The sequence below is a fragment of the Dama dama genome, chromosome X, assembly GCF_033118175.1.
Source record: "Dama dama isolate Ldn47 chromosome X, ASM3311817v1, whole genome shotgun sequence".
In the NCBI taxonomy this organism is placed as follows: Eukaryota; Metazoa; Chordata; class Mammalia; order Artiodactyla; family Cervidae; genus Dama; species Dama dama.
The window spans coordinates 136,122,939-136,149,967 of NC_083714.1; the positions used below are offsets into that span (position 1 = coordinate 136,122,939).

The 27,029-nt window shown below is 45.4% G+C and overlaps 1 protein-coding gene across 2 annotated transcripts in view; it reads right to left on the reverse strand.

The window, feature by feature from the left end:
• NHS (NHS actin remodeling regulator) overlaps positions 1–27,029 on the reverse strand; it is a 338,630-nt gene that overhangs the window by 98,003 nt on the left and 213,598 nt on the right. The window contains exon 1 of one of the 2 annotated variants that reach the window (XM_061135907.1): positions 6,478–6,526. The exons of the other annotated variant lie outside the window; for it this stretch is intronic. Coding sequence (XP_060991890.1) covers positions 6,478–6,511 — 34 coding nt within the window. The 5' untranslated portion in view covers positions 6,512–6,526. Of the gene's footprint in view, positions 1–6,477; positions 6,527–27,029 lie in introns of those variants that run through there. 2 annotated transcript variants of the gene reach the window in all.

Consider the following 27,029-nt stretch of genomic DNA (forward strand, 5'->3'; position numbering starts at 1 on the left):
TTGCTGAAAACAAAGACCCAAGAGCAATGCTTGCATCTGCCACTGGCTTTACATCTATACCTCCACACAAATATCTACCCACTCCTAAAATTATAAACCCGGAGTACAAGATGCTATATTGAGAAATGGAGTAGGGTTCAAAACATCTTTTGAGACTTGGTTGAATCTGCTTTCATTTTGCCAGAGGTGAACTAATATTAGCCAAAGTCTGCCAAGATATGAGAAATGAGAGTCAAGTCTTAGAAAGAGTAGGTTACAATTAGAGGGCAAAGGGTTTTCATGGCCTGTGATTGAGGGCCTTCAAGTTCTCCACACAATACCATCTCCTGATAATGACAACACAGCAAACGGTTACTCAGTCTGCATCGTGGGCCGAGCCTTGCACTATGTGCTTCGTTTTCATTACATACTCTAGTCTTCACAACAGGCCTATGAGATCGTGCCAAAGAAACCACAGCTCAGAGAGCTGTGACCCCAGAATGCTTCTGGGGGCCAACAAATTCCTAGCAATCCATCAAACTAAACGTCACTCCCTTCAGGGCGCCTCCTTCCCTTTTCCTCCTCCATCCCCCACTCACTTTCTCTTCAGTCACTTGGAAGCTTGGTCTGTTTGTTTTCTAATAGCTGCTCTTGGACCTGCGGTGACACACCAGTTGGGTTTGCCAGCTCCTGCACAGAGCACTGGCTGGGTCTTTGTATGTGGCTGTGATACCTTGAACGTAGGCAAGTCCTCAGTTTTGCTCTGAAAATAGGGCAGGATGTAGGCAGATTCTGTAGCTAGAGTCTGATCCAGGCCTACACGTCTATTAAACTGCAATGAATTGGGTTTTCATCCTTTACCAAGTTTCAGATTTCATAGTTATTTTCTGCTTGATACTGTGGACCAAGGGTAGAGAAATGTCACCATTCTACAGAGAGTTCCAGCCACTAGAATGTTGTGCAACAGGAAAGGAAGTCATTTTTTATCATTGAACTCAAAAGCTTCCCTTCTTATATGAATCAAGGGTGTATCTTATCTGCCAGTGATTTCTTCTGAGTCCTTCAGCAGCCAGCCCTGCCACCCTCCCATAAGAGGAGAGCAGACAAAGAGAAGCGGAATGCAATTTGGCGGCAAAGAACATTTTTCCCCAGGAGAAAACGGAGTGACTTTTAGCTTATCTGCTGTCACCTGGTTAATGTGATCATTGTTCTTCAAAATAAAATCTCTCCTTGTCCATGATGTTGTTAGTGTAAAAACAAAACAAACAAACAAACAAAACCCCCAACAACAACAAAAAAGCAGCAGCAGGAACAAGGAAATGCCAAGAAGAGATGGGCCGAGGGGAAAAAGAGAAGGCTCATCAAGTGAAGCTACAAATCAACTTCTTTTCAAGGAATAGCATTCAATATACAATTATCTTAATTCTCCCAGCCAGCCACTTTGCTGGCTTTCCAAGGTAGCTGGGGAAAGTACTAGAAACCCATGGCTCCCGTTATCACCTCTGGCTTTCAGAACAGGAGCTATAGAGGCCTGCATTAGGTGGGATGAGTAATTTGTCATCCATTTAAGCCAAGGGCCCTGTGGCTACTGATGTGTGCCCCCTGCCTATTCTCAAGCACATTCTCATACCTATTCTCTTTGCCTTATTTCAAAATTAATCATCCAGCTCTATCTTGCTGGTGAAGGTTTCCAGGGATAAAAACTTAGATGGAAGAGGGATCCTAGTTGTTTAAGGCCAAATGCCATCCATGGCAAGCATAACATAGAGACAAGGTGGTGAGAGAAGAGTGATTTACTCTGTCTTGAAGAATAAATCAAAACTTCCTCCTTGCTCGGTTGTAGAGTAGGGGCCAGAGGGAGAAAAGATAACATTCCTGGGAGGCCTCAGTTCTTCAAAGCTGAGGAAACATTTGCATCTTTTCCTTTATTGGTGTTTGACATTTGGCCTCTGGATGTTGAACAACTAGGTCTGCGTTTCAGATGAGAGCATATGACTGAGGTGAATTCCTTTCCACATTTCGTTTCTGCCATTTCAGGAGCCAGTGGGTGTCACCACACTCAAGGTCACTGAGTTAGAGCGACACATAAGGCCAGCTACCCTCAGGAGAGTAGACTTTCTCAGTATCCCTCCTGACTCCAAATGTGGCACCCAGGAGGAAGAAAGCCATGCAACCCAACAGAGCGTTCAGAAGCACAGGTCAGCTTTGGAGAAGACTAGAAGATTCTGCCTTGAACACAGACATGTAATGTCTACCTAAGTCTACATACAGAGAACTTGAGCAGGGTATAGAGTGGACAGCAGGTTACACTGGCTTCTGTTTTCTGGCAGCCTTAACACTTCCTAACCTTCCCATCTCCTCTACCTCCATACCCTCACCTCCAACTCAGAGAATGCAAGAATCAACCCCAAGCAAATAGGCTTTCATTTTCTGCAAAATATTGCCTCTATAAAAGACGATAATACCTAGATACCTAAAGATGGCAAAACCTCTTGGTTTTACAGACTAGGTATTTCCTTCTTCATGTTGAAGATCAGAGTGAGCTCATTCTACCATGTTCTCAAAAACAGAACAAGACAAAACAGACAAGCAAGCAAGCAAGCAAACAAAAACCCCACAAATAAAAATCCACCCAAAACTTGATACACCTTAACCCATTTACCCGAACGTAGTAGGTTCAAAGGTCCCCTGCTCTGTCAGCCACACCCCACAAGGGAGAGCTGGTCCCTCCTTCCTGTGGATGGGCCCTGAGGTACTATGATCAGCTTTTCTGCTGCTCGTGGGTCAGTATCCTCCTGATTTGTAAGTCCTTGAGCGCAGAGCAGGGTCTTAGTCATGTCTGAGGCCCAGAGCCAAGCCTGGTGCCCAGCACAGAGATGCTGCTACATCAAGTTCAGCTCCATAGATGCTCAGCTCCTTCAAGGCCCTGGCCATGCCAAGCAGTCAAAGCCCTAGAGAGGAGAAGCAACCCAGTTGGGTAGCTGGGAAAGAAGCCAGGTCTGGGACAGAGCAGCTGCAATATTCTATTGAGGAACATTCCACAAGAGAGGCAGACTAAGGAATTTCAGAGGAATTTCTCAATGGTGCGCTTTTGGGTTATGCTGAGTTTTTTTCCTGGCTCGCCTCAGCAAGCTCAATCCAGTGTAACACTTGGCTGCATGCCCTTCCCTAGGCACACTGTTGGTATTTTCATGTCCCATCTGCTAGTGCCTCTGGAGGACGTTAGGATAAGTGGGTTGATCCAGAAAGGACACCCACTGTCCTGGCCCCCTGCCTAAGACATGCAAATGCAGAGTAGCTTCCCAGCCAAAGGCGTGTTAGTTTAAATATGTTTATTATCCACAACTACTACAGACTGAACAGTTCCTAGGTGAGTTATGCTAAGCCTTTTGCCTGCATTCACTCATTTCATCCTCATTTAAAGAATATACAAGGCAGATTTTACCATCTCTATTTTAGAAATAAGGAAGGTGCAATTCTGTAACTTGACCAAAGTCACACAACTGATACATGGCAGAGTGAGGATTTAAACCCATCTACCAGATCTGGTAGATGCCAAAGCCTATTTTCCCCACACCATGCTGCCTCTCCAAAACCTAACTATTAAGAGGATGAAACCCATAACAATGAACCCAACTAGTAAAACCAATGGAAATTACCAAAGCTGTCCTCTGAGGTAAATTTATAGCTGGCAATTCACATATTTATTTTGTAAATTAAGCATTCAATTTAAGGGTTAGAAAAAAAGTTTACAATCTGAAGTCAGCGACTATAAAATCAGATAAATGAATCAAAATGGAAAACAGTAATAAAATGGACAAAACAGACTTTTCCATAAGATGGTGGCAGTCTACACAGCACTTCCTTTGAATGTGGAGTTCCCAGGAATGAACTAAGGGATCTGAGACGATATTTATACTAATGTGAAAGCTTTGTTTCTGGTAAATATGAATGCCCAGAGATTAGGGCATAAATAATGGCAGTAGCTGTTGGGCCCTGTGGCCCCAGACTATGGGATGGTATAGGGGTCTGGGCCCCAAGAGCCAGCCTGATTAGCTTAGGTGGTTCCCACATTTACCCAAGCCACTAGGACACCCTTATAGGCTAGATGCAGCAGGAGCCTTAAGCCTAAGTCCCGCTCTGCCCTCCTTCTGAAGACCATACTACTCCACTGAGGTCTACCCACATGCAGCTTAGCAGCTACAAGATCTAGCATGGTCAGCTGGTGGCTATGCCTGCCTCTAGTTTGCGGAGATTCGGCAGGGGCTGAGAAGGAAAGAATGCGGGGAGTTTGTTTTTTCCCTGAATTATTCCTATGCTTAAGAGGCAATCGTATGAAACAATTGTTCCATGGCTTTAAATCTAGTAAATAAAACTCCCTTTGAGACTCCGGTTTGAAAGATGGTGAAGATCAGAGTAACTACATTGTTTATGTAATAAACACACACCCAAAACTATAACATTTTTATAATGAAACCTGGTGTAATAAAATTTGTGTTGAAGCAAAAAGCAGTCATTTCCCCTTCTGCTTTTATTGTGTCGAATGCAATCTCTGCCAAGTCCTACTTGGAGGCATCTTTGATTAAGGGCCTGGTCTTCCCCCACTGGTGAGCTGTCCAGAGTTGGCAGAGGTGCCATGACCTTGCTGAAACTAATGCCAGAAGATGGCTCCATTCACAAAGTGCCAGTGGCTCTGAGAGGGTGAGCCCTTCAACCTCCCCCCACCCCCAGACCCCAGCCTGCCCCCAACAGCTCAGCCTTGGATCTTCACGTCTCCAAGGTAAACTGGGTCAGGTTGTCCTAAAGGTCTTCACCCCACCCCACCCCACCATCTTTCTCCTTGAACGCCTGGAAACTTCTGGCAGGCACCTGCAGGGGCCTTATTTTTTTGACACTCCTTCCCGTGACTTAGTCCTTCTGTCCTTATAAAACACTACCTGGCTGTTTATTCTCCCCTGAATCCACTGATCCTCATGAAACTGGGTGGATTTAGGTCCTGGATTGTCATACTTGGTTCCCTGAGGGAAAGCAGGGGTTAGGGTGGGAGTGAAGTTCTGATTTCTTACCTAAGGCAGTGACTCTCAACCCTGGCTGCAGGCAGGGATTCAGCTGGGGAGCTTTCTAAAGAAATGCTCTGATGCCTGGATCGATCTCCAGAGGTTCTGACTGAACTGGCCTATGGAGCGGCCTGCATGTCAAACAATGGTGATTCATCACAAATACATAAGCTATTTGAGATGTGGACTGAACAACCTCTCTGCTCCCAAGTTCAGAAACCACGATGCCCTGAAGAAACACACAGGTTCAGTGGTGCCCACCGGAAGCTGCCAGGCCCACAGGCCTGTTTCCTTCCCCTCTTAACAGATCTTAGGTAACTAAGTGACACAAACCAGCGTCTCCTCATCACCACACCTGAAGAAGCAACTCAGAGGGAGCGCTGTTAGATGGTGGAGCAGAATAGCATTGTCAATGAGTGAGGCTGCAGACGACCATATTGGTTAGGCCAACGCGTGGCCACAGCACACTGCCCCACTCTCCACAGACCCAGTGGAGGCAAATGCGCACCATGGTGGCTTAGCTAGGCCGAGAAGAGCACCAGCTTCAGCCAGCATACTGCCCTGCTGCGTGCTCATGGTGACCAACACGGTGGTGGCATCTCTAGAAAAAAGGCCCGTCCCCACCATGCCGGAGCCCGAGTTAAGATGGAAGGACTAACCATGGTGCAGGACGGATATTGCAAAGAGTTTGACACTTTTCAAACAGGGTTCGCTGGTGTGGCCGAGCTGATGTGGCGAAGAACTAAAAGGAAGCAGGGGTTTGGACCAAATAAGTCAAGATGGCCCAGAGTGGGTTAAGGCCACTGCAGATGGAACAGAAATGACACTGGGGAACTTGGCTCTGGGAACTCCCAGATCAAGGCTGTTTGGGGGCCACCAGGAGAGACATAAACCTCTACTTGTGATCTCAGGATGAGGACAGGATACTGAAGAATTCCAACAAGACAGGGGGGGCAAGGTGCCAAAGGAGAAGCAACGGACTAGCAGGCCAGGCGCGGTGCTAGCCGGTGCAGGACGTGGGGCCAAGCCCACAGCAGCCTCCCCAGCCACCCAGACTGCAGCCTGACGATCCTGCCCTGACTCCTCCCCGTGGGCCACCCTCTGGGCCCTCTTGGAAGGCGGGCCAAGGGGCCAAGGTCGGCACAGAAGAGGAGGAGGGAGAAACCTTGTCCTCTATGTCTTAAGTGGCCCAGCACCTTAGAAGGAACACAAAGTTGCCAAGTTGGCCAGCCCAGAAGAACCACCCCAACTCCCTGGAGCTCAGGAGCTGCCGAGCACAAAAGTGAGGGTCATCTCTGCAGGTCAGGCACGGCCTCCCCTTGCTCTTCCTTCACTCCCCCCAGAAGATGAATCATTGCTGGAACCGCGCTCCCTTGGGCCCAGCCTCCCCCGGTTCCCTCCCCCTTTGTCTTGCCAGGAAATGCTGCAAACCCCCAAGTACCTGCATTCTTGGGCATGCAGCAGGCGAGAGGCATGCTTGGATTCCCGCTCTGCTTCTTGAGGCCGGGCCTTTTCTTTCATCCAAAGCCCTCTGGAGTCCCGGGAGCTGAAAGCTGATCTGCTTAAGTCGGCAGGCAGAGCAGGGGGGGTGGGAGGGTGAAGGAGGGCAACCTTCGGTGAGGAGGGTGGCAGATTCTCACTCGACATCTGCGCTGCCTCCGGGACTCCCCCCTGGAGGGGGAGATGGTCTCACCCAAGCAAGCGCTGGGCCAGCTGCTAATCCCTCGGGGGTTCACTTGAATGGCAAATCAGGAGTCCAGGGCAGCCTCCGCCACACCCTGTCTGCAGAGGAGGGGCTCAGCGGCACTCTCCTTCCTCGGCCCTGGAGGACGTCTGAAGGCCCGGTACTTTCTACAGCTGCACTGGCATCACCTGGGAGCTGGTTTGAAATGCAGACTCTCAGGAGAAGCTCTGCCAAGAGCCACGTGGCTATGGAAACCGTGAGCACGCCGCTGGATACAGGAAGCTGGCCCAAGGCTAACAGCCAGGGAGCCACAGCAGCCCAGCCCCGGGGCGACTGTCCAGTCATGATAAGGAACACACCCCATCTCCTCACCCCAGCCGGCCCCGCTGCACCCCCATCCCCTCCCCCACCCTTCTTCTCACTAGGCTGGGGCAGGATCACTTGGCTGTGAAAAAACGTTAGGTCGGTGTGAGGCTGAGCCGCTCAACAGGTCTGCAAATATTTGCACACCCGCTGAAAGGATGAGGGGCAGCACACAAGTGGAGTTTGCTCTTTGCAGGTTGCAAATCAATTTCAGATCCCCTCCCACCGCCAACACACACACCACCTGTATCAACATGTTAGACTAGTGCAATGCCAATAACAACAGTAACAGCGCCCCGAGCCCTTTCACAAACATCCACCATCCTGGGGTCTGTTGAGAGCGTCTTCTTGGCACCAGAGGGAGAAGGCAGAGATTTCCACCGCTTTGCCCTCACAGCCTTTATGTTGTCACGGCACGCGCTTCACCTCCCAGCTGAGCCCAGCAACAGAATCGGTGTGCAAAATCTAGAGGGAGGAGGGAAAGAAAGGAGACAAATGGAGGGAAAGACTGGGAAGAGCGCTGGTGCTGCAGTCCAGTGAGGTCACTAAAACTAACGGTGTCAGCTCCTTGCTTCTGCTCCACAGCCATGTGGAGTGAGAGTCAGAAGGGGTGACTTCAACAGAAAGACTCCCCAGCCTTGCAAGCACCTGTCAGCGGCATCAGGAGCGGGCCTGGCCCTCACCTCCTTGAACCCTGCTGGAGGGAAGAAATCAAAGGGCTGGGGAGAAGAAGGAAGAGGAAAAGTCAGCCAGGGATGATGACGGACAAGCAAGAAGGCAAAGAGGGTGGCCCTGAGCTCTGCTGGAGTTCAAGAGGGCCCTTAAAAGCACTCCCGGTGGGCTTCTGGGTAGAGACCCAAGCTGAGACAGAATTGAAAAATCCGTGGATTCCCAGTCTTGCCTCCAACAACAATCACTCATAAAAAGACTCACGGATGGAAGGAAATGAGGCTGTTGTTTTATTTTCTATGGGAAGTCATAATAGTTTTTAAAAGGTTAATCTGCTTCTCAGCCCTGTTTTTTCCCTTCCAGTGACCCCAAGCTGAAAAGGAAAAATATTTGCACTTGGTGTTTAAAAACCACAGTGAATTAGCTTTTGTTGTTCATGGCAAAGCCACTATTTAGCTGCCCAGAATCAAACCAGATGTCAGGGAAGAAAGAAGGCCTGCATCCTGTGAACTTGCCTTTCACCTTTGCAGGGGGGCCAAGGGCCAGGCTGGACTGAGAAGACAAGATGGAGGGAGTGGAAGGACTCACTGGTTGGGTCTGTGTGGGGGGCTGCCAGCGGGACTGGAATACAACAGCTTTGCAACCCTGCATGTGCAGTGCCTCTGGACTTCCCGAACTTTCTGCTGTGGACAGTACACGAGGCACTATTCCCATAGGCAGCAGAGACCACAGTGAGCGACAGAAAAGCAGGGAAGACAGGATGAGGAGACAGAAGCAACACAAGAAGAGGTCAGCAGGGCTTGCTGGCACACTCAATCTATCAGAGAAGGTGAAAACAAATCCTGAAAGGAAAAAAACTACATGTTCTTTCTGGGGCCTTCCAGGAGAGTATGAGGAGGAGATTAGTATTCCATTTTGTCAGGCTTGTTTTTCTTTAGCACACCACCCACCACAACTCACTGCTTAAATTGGGAAAAATAAAAGTTCCTCTGGGGCTCAGTCTGTTTCTCAGTTTCCTAACTCAGCAGCTTAAGGAAAGACGAAGTTCTCTCTACTCCAGGACCCTCTGTATCCACTCAGCGAACATTTACTAAGCATCCCTGGCACACAAACACACACACTTTGGTAAGCAAGTTATTTGGGTGATAACAGAGGCCTTGGCTACTATTCCTGTCCATTATAGCCTGCTGGGCAGGACAGACATGTTCGGAACAACACCAATCCTAATAATAGCTATGGGTCCCACTTTTCAAAATGTAATGATGCACTAAGGACTGTGTTTTCCATACAGTGTCTTATTTAACCCTTATTTAACCCTTACAATAACCCTATGCAATGAGTTTTATTTTTCCCATTTTATAGATGAGGAAACCAAGGCTCAGAAAGCTTAAAAAACTTGATCAAGATCGCACACCTGTTAAGCTAACAGGGGTCTTTGTTTTTGCACTGATGGAGCCCAAGTGCCTAGAACAAAGCCTCGTGCATAGTAGGTGTGAAATAAATCTTTACTGAATGAAAAAAGCCACTTGGGGTGCAAGGAAGGGCTTTCAGGGGGCCTTGGAGATGAACTATGAAGCATGGCTGGGATTTACACAAAGAGGGTAAAAGGCACACTGGGAAGAAAACCAGAAATGAATAAATGCACCCCTAAGGAAACACAACTGTTTTATAAAATAGCAGGAGGAGGAGGAGGAAGTAGTAGTTAAAAGAGGGAGCCTTGAGTCAGAGAGATTGCAGTCCTACTGTGACCCTGCTGCCTATGAACACAACTAAGTCAGTCAGTCTCCAGTACCTCATATTCCTCATCTGTAAAATGGTGAGAAAAGCATTACCTACTATGGCAGAAACTGTTCACTTCCTACCAGATCTTCCGTATGTGCCCTTTGTTTCAAATTCATAAAACCTCAATTTTTTAAACTGGGTCCATTGCCAGACAACCAAATGGCTCTATCTCCAGGCCTCTCTTGTAACTAGGGGCTGCTATGTGGCCAATGAGATCAAAGCAACTGTGGTGTGGCATTTCTGAAAAGTCTCCTTAGAACACAAGAGACATGCCCCTTCTTTCATTCTCCTGTTTGGGCCAATGATGTGATGGCTGGAGCTCCAGTGGCCATCTTGGACTGAGAAGATGAGGGCCACAAGGATGGCAGAACCAAGAGCTGGGAGAAGTCTTGGTCTCTGGACTAGCCCTGGACTTCTTATACATAAGAGGAAAATAAAGTTCCATCTTTTTGAAGCCTTTGTTAATCTCCAATGGATATATTTACCTCAAAGAGTTGCTGGGAGGATTATAAAGATAATGCAGACCAAGTAATTAGTGCTGGGCCTTACACATAGTGAATACTCCAACAAATCTTAGCAATCATGTTTTGCTGCTATTCTTTATGACTATTGTCATCATTACCATTACTAAAACCCAAAATGTTCCCTGTCAGGCCTGAACTGTCTTCATTCAGTTATTTAATCAATTTGCTTAAAATTCCTTAGGATTATGTCTTTCATGAGAACCTGATTAAGAGTCTTCCTATCACAGGGTCCTCTTTGAATTTCATCACCAAATCATCCACATAACCAATAACATTGAAAATCTAGGCCTGTTGGTGACACAGGGGGTGGGGGTTAGGAGGTTAACACGTCTGAGCACGGTGACTGGGAAGCGTTAATTAAATTCCAAGTTGGGTCAAATGTCCCTTTTTGCAAAGCTCCATGGCAACTCAGTGCCACAAGAGACTCCCTTTTCCCAACCAGACAGACCTTTACACTGCAGGACGAGGAAAAAAAAATGTAAAGATACAACAATTTGCTTAAAAAGTTCTGAGAGTCAGCATAGTATGCTGGACTTCAAGAGACTTGCCAAGAACTGTGGATCCTTTTACCTAAATCTCTGCTTCTTAGTGTCTCTGACAGATTGTGTGGTTTGTTCCTGAACTTGATCAATAAATGTTTGCTAAAAGATCTAAGGAAGGAAATAAATGCCATGAGTTAGCAGGCGTGGTTCTCATAGGTCAAAGGATTGGCTGCATTCAGATGATGAAGGATGCACTCGGGAAAACTACAGTATCTCAGGCCCCACCCTAGACCCACTGAATCAGAATCTCTGGGTGTAGGGCCTAGGAATCTGTATTTTTAAGCTGCCCTGGTGATCTGATGTGTATTCAAGTTTGAGACTGTTCTGAAATGCCCCCGTTCCCCCAACTCTCTCTTAGGTTGGGTTGCTATGTGCTCAATCGCTCAGTCGTGTCCAACTCTATTTGACCCTATGCACTGCAGCCCTCCAAGGCTCTTCTGTCCAGGAGATTCTCCAGGCAATAATACTGTAGTGGGTTGCCATGCCCTCCTCCAGGAGATCTTCCTGACCCAGGGATTAAACCCACATCTCCTGCATTGGCAGGTGGATTCTTTACCACTGAGTCACCTGGGAAGCCCCCGATGGTCTGGGTTACTTAGCAAAGTCTGTGATGGGGATTCTTGTTGAAATGCTGTATGGAGGGGATACTCTCAGTGGAGGAGGAGCACGCCAGCTGATGGAAAAGACAGAGGCAGGGCACCAACAGCACCCAGTCCCAACTCCACCATTCTAGGCTGGAGTGGAGTCGGCCTTAGTACTTGTGTGGCTTTGTTCTCCACGGAAGCCCTCATGTCTCCACTCCCTTTGCTGACTCGGTCCGAGTTTACCATTTACACAAGTTTACCATTTACACTCTTGAAGAAGAGTTTAACCTGGAGGGAGGTTTTCAGAACCTGATATGGTCCTTTCAAGGACCAGGACCCCCAAATAGGTATACCGATTACCAACGAAACTGCCAGGGTTATCATTTGCTTGGTAAGTTCTGCCAGGAGTTGGCCCAAAGTCAATGTCCCAGAATCCTTCTCAGGCGTTCCAGCCATATTCACTCAGACTCCAGAACAAGCGACTTAGAGGACTCCAGCCACCTGGTGGTCCATCCGCTCTTCCTTCTCAACCCTGACAAATCCAGATGCAGGCTACAGAGCTCCCTTTGGCTTATTCACAATGACTCCTAAATGGGTCAAATCACCTTGGAGACTGGCCAAAAGCTAATTTTGTATTCACCGCTGACCTGTTTGTTCTCCCCCTGACACTTCAGGAAAAAGCTGGGTGAATGCCTTTTCTCCTGGTTTAAGTCTCTCCCCCTGGAGCAAAACTTGCTGCCCAGGCCACCGTCATTTATTCAGAGTTCCTGCTACCCTGTCCTGAGATCAGTACCAAGCTTGCTCACTGCCCATCTGCTGCATCCCTGTACCTGAGTGCACGTGTGGGGAAAATTAAAGGCCCAATAGGTCCCCAGTTGGAGCTGCCTGGCCCCACAGCTGTTCCTGCACCCACCAGGCTTAATGCCAAGGTTTGTGGAAGGTACCTTGGAAATGGGGAGCATCAATGATAAAGCACAACTCAGTTCCCCATCTGTCACCTGCTTTTCATCCAGAGATCAGCCAAGAACCATGTCTGGAACACTCCAACCCCCTAAGGAGCTCCACAGAGACTCAGTCTCTGCTCTCATCAAGGAAATGCCACCATTCTGGTTTCTTGTATTGGAGCAGAGTTCCAGGAAAAGAAGCCGAGAAGGGAGGAAAGAGTGAGGAGTGCTGAAAAAAGGGGGGGGGGTGGAATGAGATGTTTTCCTTTTGTGGTTCATTCAAATCCAAGTGGAAACTCAACACTTTCAACCAGTCAGAGTCTGGAGCTAGGAAAATAAAAAACCCAGGCCTGGCTCAACTCTCTCTCCAGAAACTGCTGTGTGGCAATGCCTTAATTTAATTGTAAGATGTCAATCCCCATCTCCGTCTCATCCCAGATTTCATCATTTGTTTTGTTTTGAGACATTGAGTTGTTTTTCCTTTCCTTTATAAACCGAGAACTCTCTGCAGATGAGTCTGTGTGGCAATCTGGCCCAGCCATGAGAACAAAAACAGCGATTCTTAATAGGGCTCTCAGATTGCCCACTAAAGCTGAAGCCACCACATCGAGTTTTCTCCTGGGAATTACATAATCATGATAAAACAAAGAGTCTATTCATTCAGCAGATATTTATTGAGCACCTAGTAGGTGTGTTTCCCTCTTGGAAACTCATCTTAGGGGCCTCTCTAGTGGCTCAGATGGTAAAGAATCTGCCTGTAATGCAGGAGACCAGGGTTCAATCCCTGGGTTGGGAAGATCCCCTGGAGGAGGAAATGACAACCCATTCCAGTACCCTTGCCTGGAGAATTCCATGGACAGAGGAGCCTGGTGGGCTACAGTCCATGGGTCACAAAGAGTCGGACACCACTGAGTGACTAACACACACAGTAGGTATCAAGCATTATTTTATTTTATTTTATTTTTCAAGCATTATTTTAAATGCTCTGTAATTTTCACAATTCTATGAGGTACATACTGGTATTACCTCCACTTTACAGGTCTGGAAATTGAGGTGCAGAGAGGTTAAATAACTTGTTCAAGGCCCTGGAGGTGGTAAATGGTACAGCCTGGCCTTCTAACCACTATGCTGGGTTACCCCAATGACAGACATTAGGGAACTCATTATCCTACCTTGGAAAGCGCAGACTCACCATCTCTCATCATTCACGTCCAAACCCAAGTTAATCATGAGGCAAGACAGGACAGAAATCCCAGTTACCCACAGGAAATACCTGGTGCTTGCTTTGCTGAGTGTTTCAGGAGGAACTTTGTGTAGAGATGGAGTCTAATGCTGAAAGGATAAACCTCAAAGTCAGCAGGTGGAAGAGAATTTGGGCAGGAAAGGGGAGGAAGAACCATTGGGGCTTTCTGTAGCTTTAGAATTAGCTAATGCTTCACTTAAGATTTCTTGAGGATCCTTAGTAAAAGAAAACTACGTTTTACCCAGAAGAGGAAAGAATATTAAAATGACCTTAAGAGCAAGATCATTCAGGACAGAGAAACAGCAATAGATAATCTCCAAGGTTCCTAATAGTTCTATCATTATGATTTAACTTCTTTTTTTCCCCACCTTTTAATGACTCTAGCTCCTTTAGTGCAAATGCTGAAGAAAAGACTTGGCTTCCCCAAGTCCGAATGCATTCAAGATGGTGGCACAACTGCTATCTTAGGCAATTCTTGACCCTAACAGTTGAGTGTATTAATTGAAAGGCAATTTGTGTCCAGCCAGTACTGTGTACTCCTGGCTCCTCTGACACTCTGCAGTGTGGACCTGCAGGCAGAAAAGTAGGGTATCCAGTTCAATAAGGAGCCCAGGAAAACCGTCTTCTCATGTCATTCTCATGTCATTTAGCATGAAATCACTTCAACCAGAATGGTGCTAGCCTTCACTGAGATCCTGATGGATGTGAATTAGGTTTATTTAGTTTGGCTACCTCAGATAAGGAAATTCCAGAAGCTTTCCAATTGCTGTTAGATTTATTAGAAATGACATCATGCACTTAGATGCAGGATTCTTGAGTGAGAAAACTGGCAAAAAGGTTAAGTAGTCAACTTGGAAAAGGGAGAACATTTGAAAGGGATAAGTCATTTCTCTCATGTGTCCACTCAATGAGAAGACTCAAACAAACCTTACCAGCCACAAAACTTGCAGTAATGGGACCCAATGGTCAGACTTGGAATTCTAATCTTTTTCATTTGGGAAGTATAAGTAAGAGATCCATCAATGTATAAAATGGGATAGCTTTTCATTCTCCTGAATTTGAAATGGTTGGGAGATGATGTCATTTCAAAACAGAACAAAGTCTTTATGCTGTACCGACTTTCTCTGGCACTGTCCTTTGAGCCTTGTTAAAGTACTTTTGCTGCCTTTGAGTTACAAGATGCTAACCTCACTGTTGCATCTTTACCCTGAGTCTGTCTGACCTGGAATTTCATTCCATCTCTTGTCCAAAAGGTAAAGGGAAGCAATGGAATGAAATGTGGAGACAGAAAGACAAAGGGCAAGCTGACACTGATGTGGAGTATGTCACTAAGAACTTAGCAAACTTCCTAGGGCTTGATTCCAACAAACACAGCAGCCCAAGTCCATGGTGGCATCCCATTTAAGCTCCCACCATGTCAACCAGAGAGAGGTCCATTCCAGGGCTGGCTGTGACCAACAGTATACATCACAGCTGCATCGGTAACCATGTGGGATTACTCTACATACATGAAAACATCAAATGAGAAGGTCCTAGAAGCCAAGTCAAAAGGGGAGCTGCCATTGCTAGGTATGGGTGCTGAATGCTTCTTTCAGTCTGAGATGTCTAACACCCTAACCAGCCTATGAAGAAACCCACTGTGGCACCAGCTTGAAAAACAGTAAAAATGATTAACCTTTCATAGTCAGGCTTTTAAGCACTAAAGAACCACAGGATGGGATGGATAAGGAAAGCACAGGATAAGGTTGAGATCTTCTCTGCCCAGTAATGACCACCACTAGCTGTATCTGGCTACTGAGCACTTGAAATGTGGTTGGTATGAGCGAGGAACTGAATTTTTTATTTCTCTTAATTTGAATACTCCATTCAATTATTAGAAGAACTTAAGTAAGAACCATTTTTTTCTAATTTTGTGGAACTTTATGAGATATAAGTACAGATGAAGTATTTTGGATGGATGTTTAGCATCAAAATTAAAATGTGTTATACATGAAAATACACACTGGATTTTGAAGACTTGATATGAGAAAAAGAGTGTAAAAACTTGTCACTAATGTTTCATATAGATTTTACATGATTTGATTTCCATATGGAATTTCATTGATTTTATATGCCAAAATGATACTCTTTTATAAATATTGAGTTAAATAAGATATATAATTAAAATTAGTTTCTGTCATTTCTTTTTCACATTTTGAAGTGGCTACTAACATTTTTAAATTATATAAATGACTTGCACTGTATTTCTAATGGACATTGCTGGCTTTGAATGAACAAGATTCAAAACATTTCAAATCATTGTTTTTAAATGTATTAATTATAAGCTGAGAAGAAAATATGAGTTTTTAATCAGCTAGGAAGAGAATTAACTCATGGTGGTTTGCATTAAGTTACCAAAACCCCTCAGTGAGTGGGCTAACTTGGAGGCCCCTGTTCACTGGAACTTTGCTCCAAATTTGTTCACAGCCAGTTGGGCTGACTGGGGCATTCTAGAGAAGCAGTTCTCCAGTTTTGGTCAGGGGACCCCCTGGGGTCCCTGAAGCCCTTTCAGAGAACCTGTGAAGTCAAACTATCATCATCATGATTTGAAGACATTCCTTGTCATTTCACTCTCATTCTCTCCTGGATGCCACGTGACACCATGCCAGCTGGAACAAAGAAGCAGATACGAGAATCCAGTGATCGTCTACTAAGCCAACTACTATGCAAGATACTCACACACAAAAAAGTAAAAGAATGCCATTCTTCCCATTAACATTTGTCTTGGAAAACATAATTATTTTTTCCTCAAAATATGTAGAATATGTACTTATTATTGTTAATTTTGAAATAAACTACCAAGTAAATTATTTTTACTTCTCAGTTTTAATTTCTAATATGATAATATTGATATTGACTCATATGAGCTACAGCTCTTTGGGGTCCTCAATAATTTTTAAGAGTGAAGAGGTGTCTTGAGATTTAAAACTTTGAGAACTGCTATCCTAGAAGGACTTGGTAGCAGATGCTGCTGATGGTTCATCCCCTAACTCCTAGGTGCACGTCTGAGTCCTCCTACAGCTGCTGTGAACACTTTCCCACCTTAAACACCCAGGCATCTCTCTTGCTCTGCCTGAGGGCTTTCTCTCATGCTGTAGGACTATTAGTGAGAGTCCAAAATTAGAAACAACCAAACACCAACCAACAATAGGCTGAACGGTAAGTTCCAGTGCTTTCGCACCATGGAATACTATACTATATAATACATGGAATATAATACTATATTATATAATACATGAAATATAATACTATATTATATAATACATGAATATAATACTATATAGCAACAAGGGTGAACAAGGCACTGCTACATACAACAACATGGGATCCTCTCACACTGTTGGTGGGAATGGAAACTGGTGCAACCACTGTAAAAAACAGTATGGAGATTTCTCTAAAACCTAAAAACAGAACTACTATATGACCCAGCAATCCCACTCCTGGGCATATATCCAGAGAAAACTCTAAATCAAAAATATACATGCACCCCAGTATTCACAGTAGCACTAGTTTCAACAGCCAAGACATGGAAGGAACCTAAATGTCCATTAATAGATGAATCAACAAAGAAGATGTGGTACATATATACAATGGAATATTACTTGGCCATAAAAAAGAATGAAATAATGCTCTTTGCAGCAACATGGATGAACCTAGAGATGATGATACTAAAGCGAAGTCAGAGAAAGACATGTCATATGATATCACTTATATGTGGAATCTAAAGAAATGATACAAATGAGTTTATCTGCAGGTCAGAAATAGACTCACAGACATAGAAACAGAACTTATGGTTACAAAAGGGGAAGGGTGGGGTAGAGACAGGTTGGGAATTCGAGATTAGCATACGTGCACTGCTACATTGTATACAGAATAGATGAACAACAGGAACCTACTGTATAGCACAGGGAACTATACTCAGTGTCTTATGGTAACCTATGGTGGAACAGTCTGAAGGAGAATATATAGAGATATATGTATATGTATAACTAAGTCACTCTGCCATGCCCCTGAAACTAACACAACACTGTAGATCGACTATACTTCAATTTTAAAAATGGTAAACTAGACAAATACATATTAAAAAATCAGGCACATCTAATTGATGTTATTAGAAATCAATATAGTAATTGCCTTTGGGCAGGAAGAAGAGCCTGTGGTGGGTGCTGGGGTCTGATAATATTCTAGGTCTTGACCTGTCTAGGGGGGTACAGGGGTGTGTTCAATTTTTAATAATTCATTGATCTGTATGATTTGAGTACTTTTCTGTATAAATGCTAGACATCATTAAAAAGGTTAAAAAAAATCAACTATTTTATTATTGTTTTTACACTGTGCTCTGCTAGGCACAGGAGGGGATAAAATAAAATTTTCAGACATGGTTCCTGGTTTCTGCCTTTACATCAGTCTCTCTGAGAGAAAAAAGTAGAAGATTTAATTTGGAGGTGGGCAATTTGGGGTGGCTTGTTTTGCCTGGACAACACGATGGCTTACTTTGAATTTACTTGCAATGCTTTTATTTCCTTAGAACGCACACAGCATCTTGGGCCCTGCCGCTCCTTGTTATTATGACTGTGGCCCTGTCCCACACTTGAGGTACCAGCCTGACCCTGAAGGCACCTGAGTTTGAGGCCTACAATGTCAATGATTCCAGTAGAGACTCAGGCCATTGGGCAATGAAGACTCAGCTCACTGTGCCGACACTGATGGCCAAGGGTGGCTATGTGGCTATGGGGGCAGGGAGGGGGTGCTAGTGTGAGGGGGAGCAGCATGGGGGGTGCTGTGTTCTGGAGGGGCCCTCTGGGGAAGACGGACTGACAGACCAGGGTTTGCTGTCAAGGGGATGTGGACATGCTCTGACCACCGGTCTCCCAGGACAGTCCTCCACCAAGAGGCCACTTCTGCCATTGCAACCATTTCTAATACAGGGTTTTCTGTCAGTCAGGACCTGTGCTTGTATCCAGCTGTTCATGGGTGCCTCTAGGGGAGATCACCTTTTAGGACCTTTCAGTAGTCCCAGCGCCCTAACCCTTACCTTAAATGGACATAAGTTACCCACCCCCCAACCTCATCTCAGTCCCCTCTACACCCACAGAGGCCAGGGTGCAGGTAGGCCAGGGAGAAGCCTGGCTCCACACGCCGCAAGGAAAGGGGAACAGTGGAGCTGGTCTTTGTGTGCCCAGAGGAGGAGAGTGTGAACACTGCTGAGAGGACTGCCTCTGCCTCCTGGGGACCCCCTCCTTCCTTCCTGGAGAGCCAACACTTGGTAGAAGCCATAAAAGAGAGCCCTCCCACCCTAGTTGGGGCACTGGGATCCAGTCAGAGTGTTCCCAGTCACCTGGCCTCTGGCCCCAAGGCTGCAGCCCCCCACCCCTACCCCCGCACCTCACCTCTCAGACCTTCACTGAATCCGGAGCCAGCAGGACCACAAGACTCTTCCCATCCTATGTTGGCCCAGATCCTCATGGCTCCACGGCTGCTAAGCAGCCTCCTAGCCCACCTCTGCCTCCTCCTGGCTCACCCCGTGTGCCCCCCAAGCCTGGAGATGACCCCCGGGTGGGGACAGATACCACCTCAGGCCTGTGCGCAGGCCCACCCTGAGGTTGGCAGACAGCAGCCCGACATTCCCGAACAAGACCCCGTTTGGAAAGCTTGACTCTGGTCTTAGCTGGAGGAGGGAAGATTGCTTCAGGATGACGGCAGAGAGTTGGGAGACTGTCTTCATCACAGACAGACCCACTTTCTCGCTCCAGCTCCTAAGAAATGATACCACGGCTGAAAATTTGCCCAGATGCCAGGGCTCATAAGCATCTGGGGGCCTTTCAGGAGCCCTCAATGGGAAATAGATCACGTGCACTGGAATCTGTTGCCCACGGCTTCAAAGCCAATGTAGGGTCTCCCCTCATTTTCCCAAGACTGAAATCTCTCCTGCCCTCAGTAAATGAAATTTGGGAAGTGGAAGAAGGGGTAGAATGGGGCCTGTGGACTGGCACCTCCTCACACCTTCACTGGAGCCTAAGGAATTCAGATGTGTTCAGTCAGACAGTCAAGGTTTGAAACCGAAACAAAGTGGGAGGCTTCTGTGTGTTTTTAATTGAAGCTGAACAGCTGCAGCCCACCCAGCCTCCACAGGGCCTTGCACAAAAGAACAAAAAGCTATTCTCTCCCAGGTACTGATGGCTATTGTACCAGCTCTGACTGCCAGTTCTGTAAGAGGCCACTCACTTCACCCTGTGGGCCGAGACAACTTAGAATCAGAAAATGTTTGAGCTCAAAGTACTCTTCAAGCCAATCCCCTCATTTTACCGGTGAGGGAAGGGAGCCTGGATCACATGGCAAGGGGCCTCGGGGCTCAGACCTAAAACCAGACTGCAGCCAGATCCCAGTGATGCCTGACTTATCAGTGGTGTTCAGAGCCATCACTGGGGGGTTCGTTCCTCAGAGCTGCTAAGGAGGAAGAACAAGCAGCAAGACCACGTGACGGCCCCTGAGAAGACGAGTCACTGGCTACAAGCATCATGGAGACCAGGAGAAGTCAAGATGGAGACAGACCAGATAATCACGCTATGTGACATTGGTTAGACAGAGAAAGACAAATACTGTATGATATCACTTAGATGTGGAATCTAAAAACGGATACAAATGAACTTATGTACAAAACAGAAACAGATTCAAAGACATAGAAAACAAACTTACTAGTATCAAAGGGGATAGTAGGGTGAGGGATAAATTAGGAGTTTGGGGCTAACAGATACACACCACTATATATAAAATAAACAACAAGGTCCTACTGTATAGCACAGGGAACTATAGTCAATATCTTGTAACAACTTATAATGGAAAAGAATATGAAAAAGAATATATATATTGAATATATATATATATACACACACTGAATCACTTTGCTATACACTATAAATCAACTCTGCTTCAATTTTAAAAAAGGGTGGGGGCAGACTAGCTTGAAGAGGCAGAAATGACTCTACAGCATCTTGAAAAGGAGATGGGCAAGGAAGCAAAAAAAAATGATGTCACCTAAAATCAAATGGCTAAGGTTCAGAATCTGACCTCGAACTTTCTTTCCTGGTGTTCCTCCTCTTTGTTAACATCTGGCTGCTTCCTCAGAACGTGTTCCTCTTCTCTTGGCTTGGCCACACGTTCAGTTGTTTTTTGCATATTCCCTGCTGGCAAGGCTATGGGTATGTCAGCTTCACTGTGTCCAGAACCCCTTGGCGGCCCATGCACACCTGCTCCTCACCAGGGTTTCCTGTCTCAGAGGAGAGCACCCCCACCTCTGCATCCACAGCCCAAGCCAGACACCTGAGAGCCCTTCAGTCCCCATATCCAGGGAGTTCTGAAACTGCCTTCTTCCTTCCACATCCCCCTGACCCTTGCTCTAATCAGGCCTCCAATGGAGGCTTGGGGTGGGGCAGTTTCACCACAGAATAGCCGGTGTGATGTTCTTCCTCAAATATACAAATCAGCTCACTTCTCTCTTCCGCTTCAGTCTTTCTCTTGGTTCCCGCTGCTCTCAAGCTAAACTCCAGACTGTGGAACCGAAGCAAACAAGGCTCTTCAGAAATGACCCTCTGCCTCTTTCTCTTGCCATCATTCCCTTACCATTCCCACCCACCTCCTTCCACACCCAACACACCCTCTGCTACCACTCAAGCCATGTTCCTAGTCCTTAACAAGATACTCTCTCACCTCATGGCCAGAGAAAACCTGAGTGTGTCCCTCTGCCTGGAACGTTCTCTCCCCTATGTAGCTGGCCCCTTGTCATTCCGTCTTCAGCTTACATGTCACGGGAATACTTATTTCCCAGAGGCCTTTCTGACCACTGATGGAATCTTCCTAACCTGGGCATTTTCCATCATGTTGACCCCTTTGGATTTTTTTTTCACAGAACGTTATCTCCATTTGACATTTTCTTGTGTGTTTATTGTTGGTCTGTCCCCACTTGACTGAAACCTCCTGGACGGCTGGGCCACTGTGTCCCAGAACCTAGAAACAGTCTCTGCCCTGAGAGAAGTTCGAGAAATACCGGCCTAGTGAATGCATGGATGCATAAAACAAGATCGGTCCTAGGCCTTAAATAAGGTGATTTGGCTTTAACTGCTACTTGCATGTTTGTTCTCAAATGTTTTCACTAAGGGATTTGAGCCATCAACTGACTGAGCTCCAGCTCTCAAAGCCTCATGGCAGTTGAGAAAAATAAAATCTGAAAATGGATCCTGTTCTTGTTTCTAATACAGATTTCTGTTTAAGCTGAAGTCAGTTTATCTTCTTAAGTTTCCTGCTTTTAAAAAGAGAAAACTCCATCCCGCCTGTCTAACTTAAGTGGTCTGAGGACCAGCTCATGACGACCCTAAGGCTATTGCTCATCCCTGATCACCAGAATCTCACTGTAATTCACTGCCTTCATCACAAACAACACGTATGGGCCAGGCATTGGGCGGAATGGAGGGCATACATCAGCAAGGCAGTTGAAATGGCCTCTGCCATCTTGCATGGTCTACTGGGGGAAGAAAGGCAAGCTCATGAGCAAGACATGACCAGCCAGTAAGATAAGAGTCTGATGGAGGCACATGGGTGGTGATAAGACCGCAGAGTGGGAAGAAAGCAACCCATACCTGGATGGGAATTAGGAAAGTCTCTTCAGAGGAAAAAAAAAATGAAGCTAAAACCTGGAGTCCTTTGTAATTCATACGGATTTCTGCACCCTCCTCTGGGGAAGCGGCTTACTGAGATGATCAGTTTCCACTACGTCAAACTGTCCACAGTTACATCTGCCCCAGATAAAAGGCTGACTCTAACCAGGAAAATCACAGTAACTGTGTGGCTTAATTGGGCATGGTGATCAAAGAGCCCCATGGCTCATTGGTTACACATTTTCACAACCTACTGTTCAACACCAGCAATGTGCTCTGCCTGTTCCATGCCCCCTTGGAAGACATGTATAAGGAGAGTATTGATTCTCCACTACAACTATAAGAATATTAGTTAGGGTAGGCTAACTTGTATAGCAAACAACCTGCCGATGTCACTGGTTTTAGACAACAACGTTTGATTTCTTGCTTATGTCATACTTGAGACAGTTCAGCTGAGATGCTCTGCTCCACGCAGTCATTCAGGAGCCCAGATTTCTATCCTGTGACCCCATCATCCCTCAGGGGCCTGGGGCCCTCCACCAGACTCTGCACCTAGGTAATAGGCAAAGGAAGAGAGTGTGTGGAGGATGAGAAGGAAAGACTTAAGGCCAGGGCTCAAAGAGGATTCTATTACTTCTGCTCACATCCCATTGGTCATAACTCAGTCATAGGGCTTCCCAGGTGGCGGTGCCTGCCAATGCACATAGATATAAGAGACACAGGTTCGATCCCTGGGTGGGGAAGATCCCCTGGAGGAGGAAATGGCAACCCACTCCAGTATTCTTGTCTGGAGAATCCCATGGACAGAGGAGCCTGGCAGGCTGCAGTCCATAGGGTCTCACAGAGTCAGACTCTACTGAAGCGACTAAGCATGCACACGGTCACAGGGGTCCTTCTAACTATAAGGAATGCTGGGAAATGTAGTCTATCTGTGTGTCTGGGAAGAAAGGAAAATGGGGTTGGGTGAACATCTAGCATTGTCTCTGCCATCAGACATTTAATAGTGAGATAAAATACAGAACGAGTCAGTGCAGTGAAAATAGAGCAGTGGTACTGTGTAAACCAAACCATCAACCACTGTCCACAAAGAATTAAATCACGAGTAACTGATTTTCCAGTTGGTGAGTCAATCCTGCTTACTTAGTCAAAGCATTCTCTCTTCCAGGTGACAATCGGAAACAGTTGTTAATGGAGGAAAATAATTTTTTCAGGTTACAGGACGTAACCCTGAAAATGTTCACGTATATGAAATTAGTAGAAGAAACAAATGCTTGGCTAAATTCTCAAGAGCATACCTGACTCTGTATCTAATCACTTACTCAAGGGATATTTATTACATATGTCAAGCCAAATTTAAGTCTGCATGTTACATGTCTATATTCCAAAGTGAACATGTAGAAAGCCATAATTTTTCTCGGCCCGTTAAAAAATCCCAGCACGAATAAACATGCTTAAATATACACGGTTCTCTGAAGATATTTATTTGTACTTAGAAAAACAAAAGTTTGCAGAGGGCCTTGCAGTTTTCTGATGAAAGTTGCTCTCTAAGCACAAAGTATTATTTGATGTCAGAACAAAATCATGGAGCAAGGTGAAAGACTGGAGATGCTGGGAAGAAGCCAAGAATTAATGATGTAGATCTGCTGTAACTTTACTCAAGAATTCTTCATACTGGCGGCACTGTGCTAACTTCAAAAGCAATAATGATTAGATATACTGAGGACTTATATATCATCAACTCCTAAACCAAGCCAAAAAACAGATAGTTACAAATGTGTTAGCACCACACTGTCACAGATCACAAATCCAGACCACCCTCAGGATGGTTATTTGGATATGTAATGAAATAATTGACAAAAGCCACTCCGAGGGCCGTGACTCCAATGTGTCAGCAGATCTGAATGGCTCAAGTTCATGGAGCTTGCTAGCACAGAGGCCCGCGTACATTTTTCACATTAGGGAACAGATGGAAGCTGTAATTCCTGCCATAGCTCAAGGATGCCTTGCACCCAACAGCAGCAGATAATAAGCTCATTTGGGGAGAACTTTGCTATTTTCATCCAAAAGTTCAATGAACTGCTGCTGAAGCACTTAGCCAACTGTGGACAGCACACTTCCCAGAGGGAGAGGGAAATGGTATTTGCTTCAAGACCCCGAAGGTTCTAGAGTCACCTCAAGTTTCCCCTTAGGTCTCAAATCTCACATCAGAGCAACAATGGGGCCATGACCCACCCTCACAGAATTCTGGGGAAGTCGATGTCTAACCCCAGTTTCCTAGTATAAATAAGTAATGCCGAATGCTTTCACAATTTATATGAGACACAGTGGCTAGAAACTGGGTGAGGTGACACACCTCATTTTCATTTGCTCCAGAACATTTTTGCTCTCAACTTTTCAAGCTCTAAAGTGGTCTCTGGGGTGCCATTCAATGGGAAACTTGAAGAAAGAAAAAAAAGATATATTCAACTACTTTGGATTTGGAAAATATGCTGTTTGGCTGAGAAAGATGTTTTCCACATATTTGATCACTCAAAAGCAGTTAAGCATTGAAACTTGCAATATGTTCTAATCTGATAAAAGCTGAGAGCATTGAAAAATGAGTCATCCCAGTGCTATGGGGGATCAAGTATGGAGCTGACACATGCAAGTCGACATGTACCATCAGACACTGGAGTAGACACACACTGCAAAAGGAAACACAGATCAGAGTAGTTGTGCAGGGCGGCGACTGTGTAGACACAGATCCCGACTCTCAACCCCGCCTCACCAACAAGTCTGGCCATTACACAGGTCATTTCACCCCTGGATTTTCAAGTGCTTCATCAACAGAATCCTATTACCTTTCATGGCAGGCCCAGGAACGCAGCAGGCAACAGGCCCCAGTTTCATGAAGAACTTGGTGGCAAGGCTGGCTAATCAGAGTTCTCTAATACCACTCTCCATCACATTTTTTTCTTTATTTAAAAAAAAACTAAGTTGTAGGAGAAGAGGAATGAGCTAAATGATACTGAGCAATCTGTGTCTCAAAATAGTAGCCATTAGCCACATGTGGCTACTGAGTATTTGAAAAGAGACTAGTGCAACTGAGAAATGGAATTTTATTTTATTTTTTTTTATTTTTTTATTAGTTGGAGGCTAATTACTTCACAACATTTCAGTGGGTTTTGTCATACATTGATATGAATCAGCCATAGATTTACATGGAATTTTAAAACCCTAATTCTATTTAGCTTAAATTTAAAAGCTGCTCAGTTACTGGAAAAATATTAAACACACTTTGAAGACCTTGGATACATGAGTCTACTTTTTCAACTGTAAATGCTAGGAAATGTAAACAGAGATCAAGTGTACTCTGATAAAAATTTAGCATTTGCATGAACATTTGTTCTAAGTATGTAATACATAGAGCTTTTGAAGACTTAGTACCAAAAAATGTGAAACATCTCATTAATAATTTTAAAATATTTGTTGTATTCTTAAACTAATAGGTTTGATGTATTGGGCTAAATAAACTATATTATTAAAATTAATATCACTCCTTTTTTTGCTTTTCAAGTTTGAGTACTAGAAAATTTTAAGTTACATCTAGGGTACACATTGCATTTCTGTGGGATGGTGCCACTCAAGACTAAAAACAACCTCACACAGCTATCTACCTGCCTCCCCAAGTTCTTCCCACACATACACATCTATATAGTCCCCACCTCAATGTGTAAGATAACAAATGACAACTGAACATCTAGAACCAAGATCTCTGAAGAGGTGGCATCGCCCAACCACTGAGGATGGTGACAGAAGGGATAGGGTCTCTGACTTGACTTGTCCTTTGAAGGTCTGTGAATAAGAGAATCCACTTATCTGTCCTTAGAACAGTGGATGTGAGCCCCTCCCCAACAGGGCTATCGTTCACTCACTCAGTTCATTTCATGAGCTCTCCTTATGGCCCAGCCACTTGCTAGATGCTATAGCAGGGCCCAGAGAAAAGTGAAACAACATCCTGGCTTTGCAGTCGAGTTGCTTCCATGCATTTACTTAAGTAGCTGGTTGTATTCTGGTTAGTTGTTTCAGCTTGAAATAAATGCTGAAATTGAGCTCACATCCAAGGGCTCCAGAAGTACAGGATGAAGAGTGATGAGTTCCACCCATGGAGACATTGGTGGAGCTCACCACCCAGGGTGAGCTTTCCATGGGGTAGCATGCTAGAGGAACCTTGATAGACAAGGGGGATTTTCCTGGTGGGAAAGGGGGGAGAAGGAACCACACATGACAGAAACAGCCTGAGCCCAAGAAAGGACAAAGGTGAGTGTATGGTGTGTTCAGGGAATGGTGAGGGGGTGAAGGAGGGAAGTCCCAATGGATGATGCTGGAAACGTCCAAAGAGGCCAGATGATTGAGAATCACACACACCAAAGGGTCCTTTAGGACAAACACAGTGTTAGAAGACAAGAGTGACAGGGTCACAGAGATCACAGCATTATTCCAAGTGAGAAATGACTGGAGCCTGCCCTGGGATGGCAGAAGGAAAAATGGCAAAGGAAGGGCACGTGCAGATGCCACCATAGAGGAAGATGGGGCTATCATGGCAGTAAGAGAAGAGAGGATAGGAGTTAATGGTGTTGTCATGAAGCAAGATTAAGGAACACAGGAGGAAGAAAACATCTGACACAATGTGTAAAAACAAAAAACCAGCACAGCAAACTCCTTGGAAGAAAGCCTAGATTAACACAGGACACTGATAACAGACCCACAGACCCAAGTATGCCTAGTGTTCACCTGAGCTGTTACCAAAATCCTTCATCACATGACGAAGATGGGAAATTGCCAAGGGGGGATATCTTCATTTTGGAATTTCCTGAGTTCATTTTCAAACAGGAGGGACCATGAGTGTACACTGTTGACACTTAATATGTAAGGCATTGGAAATAGAACAAACATACGTTAAGCGTGGGTGCTTGAATCCTAACAATA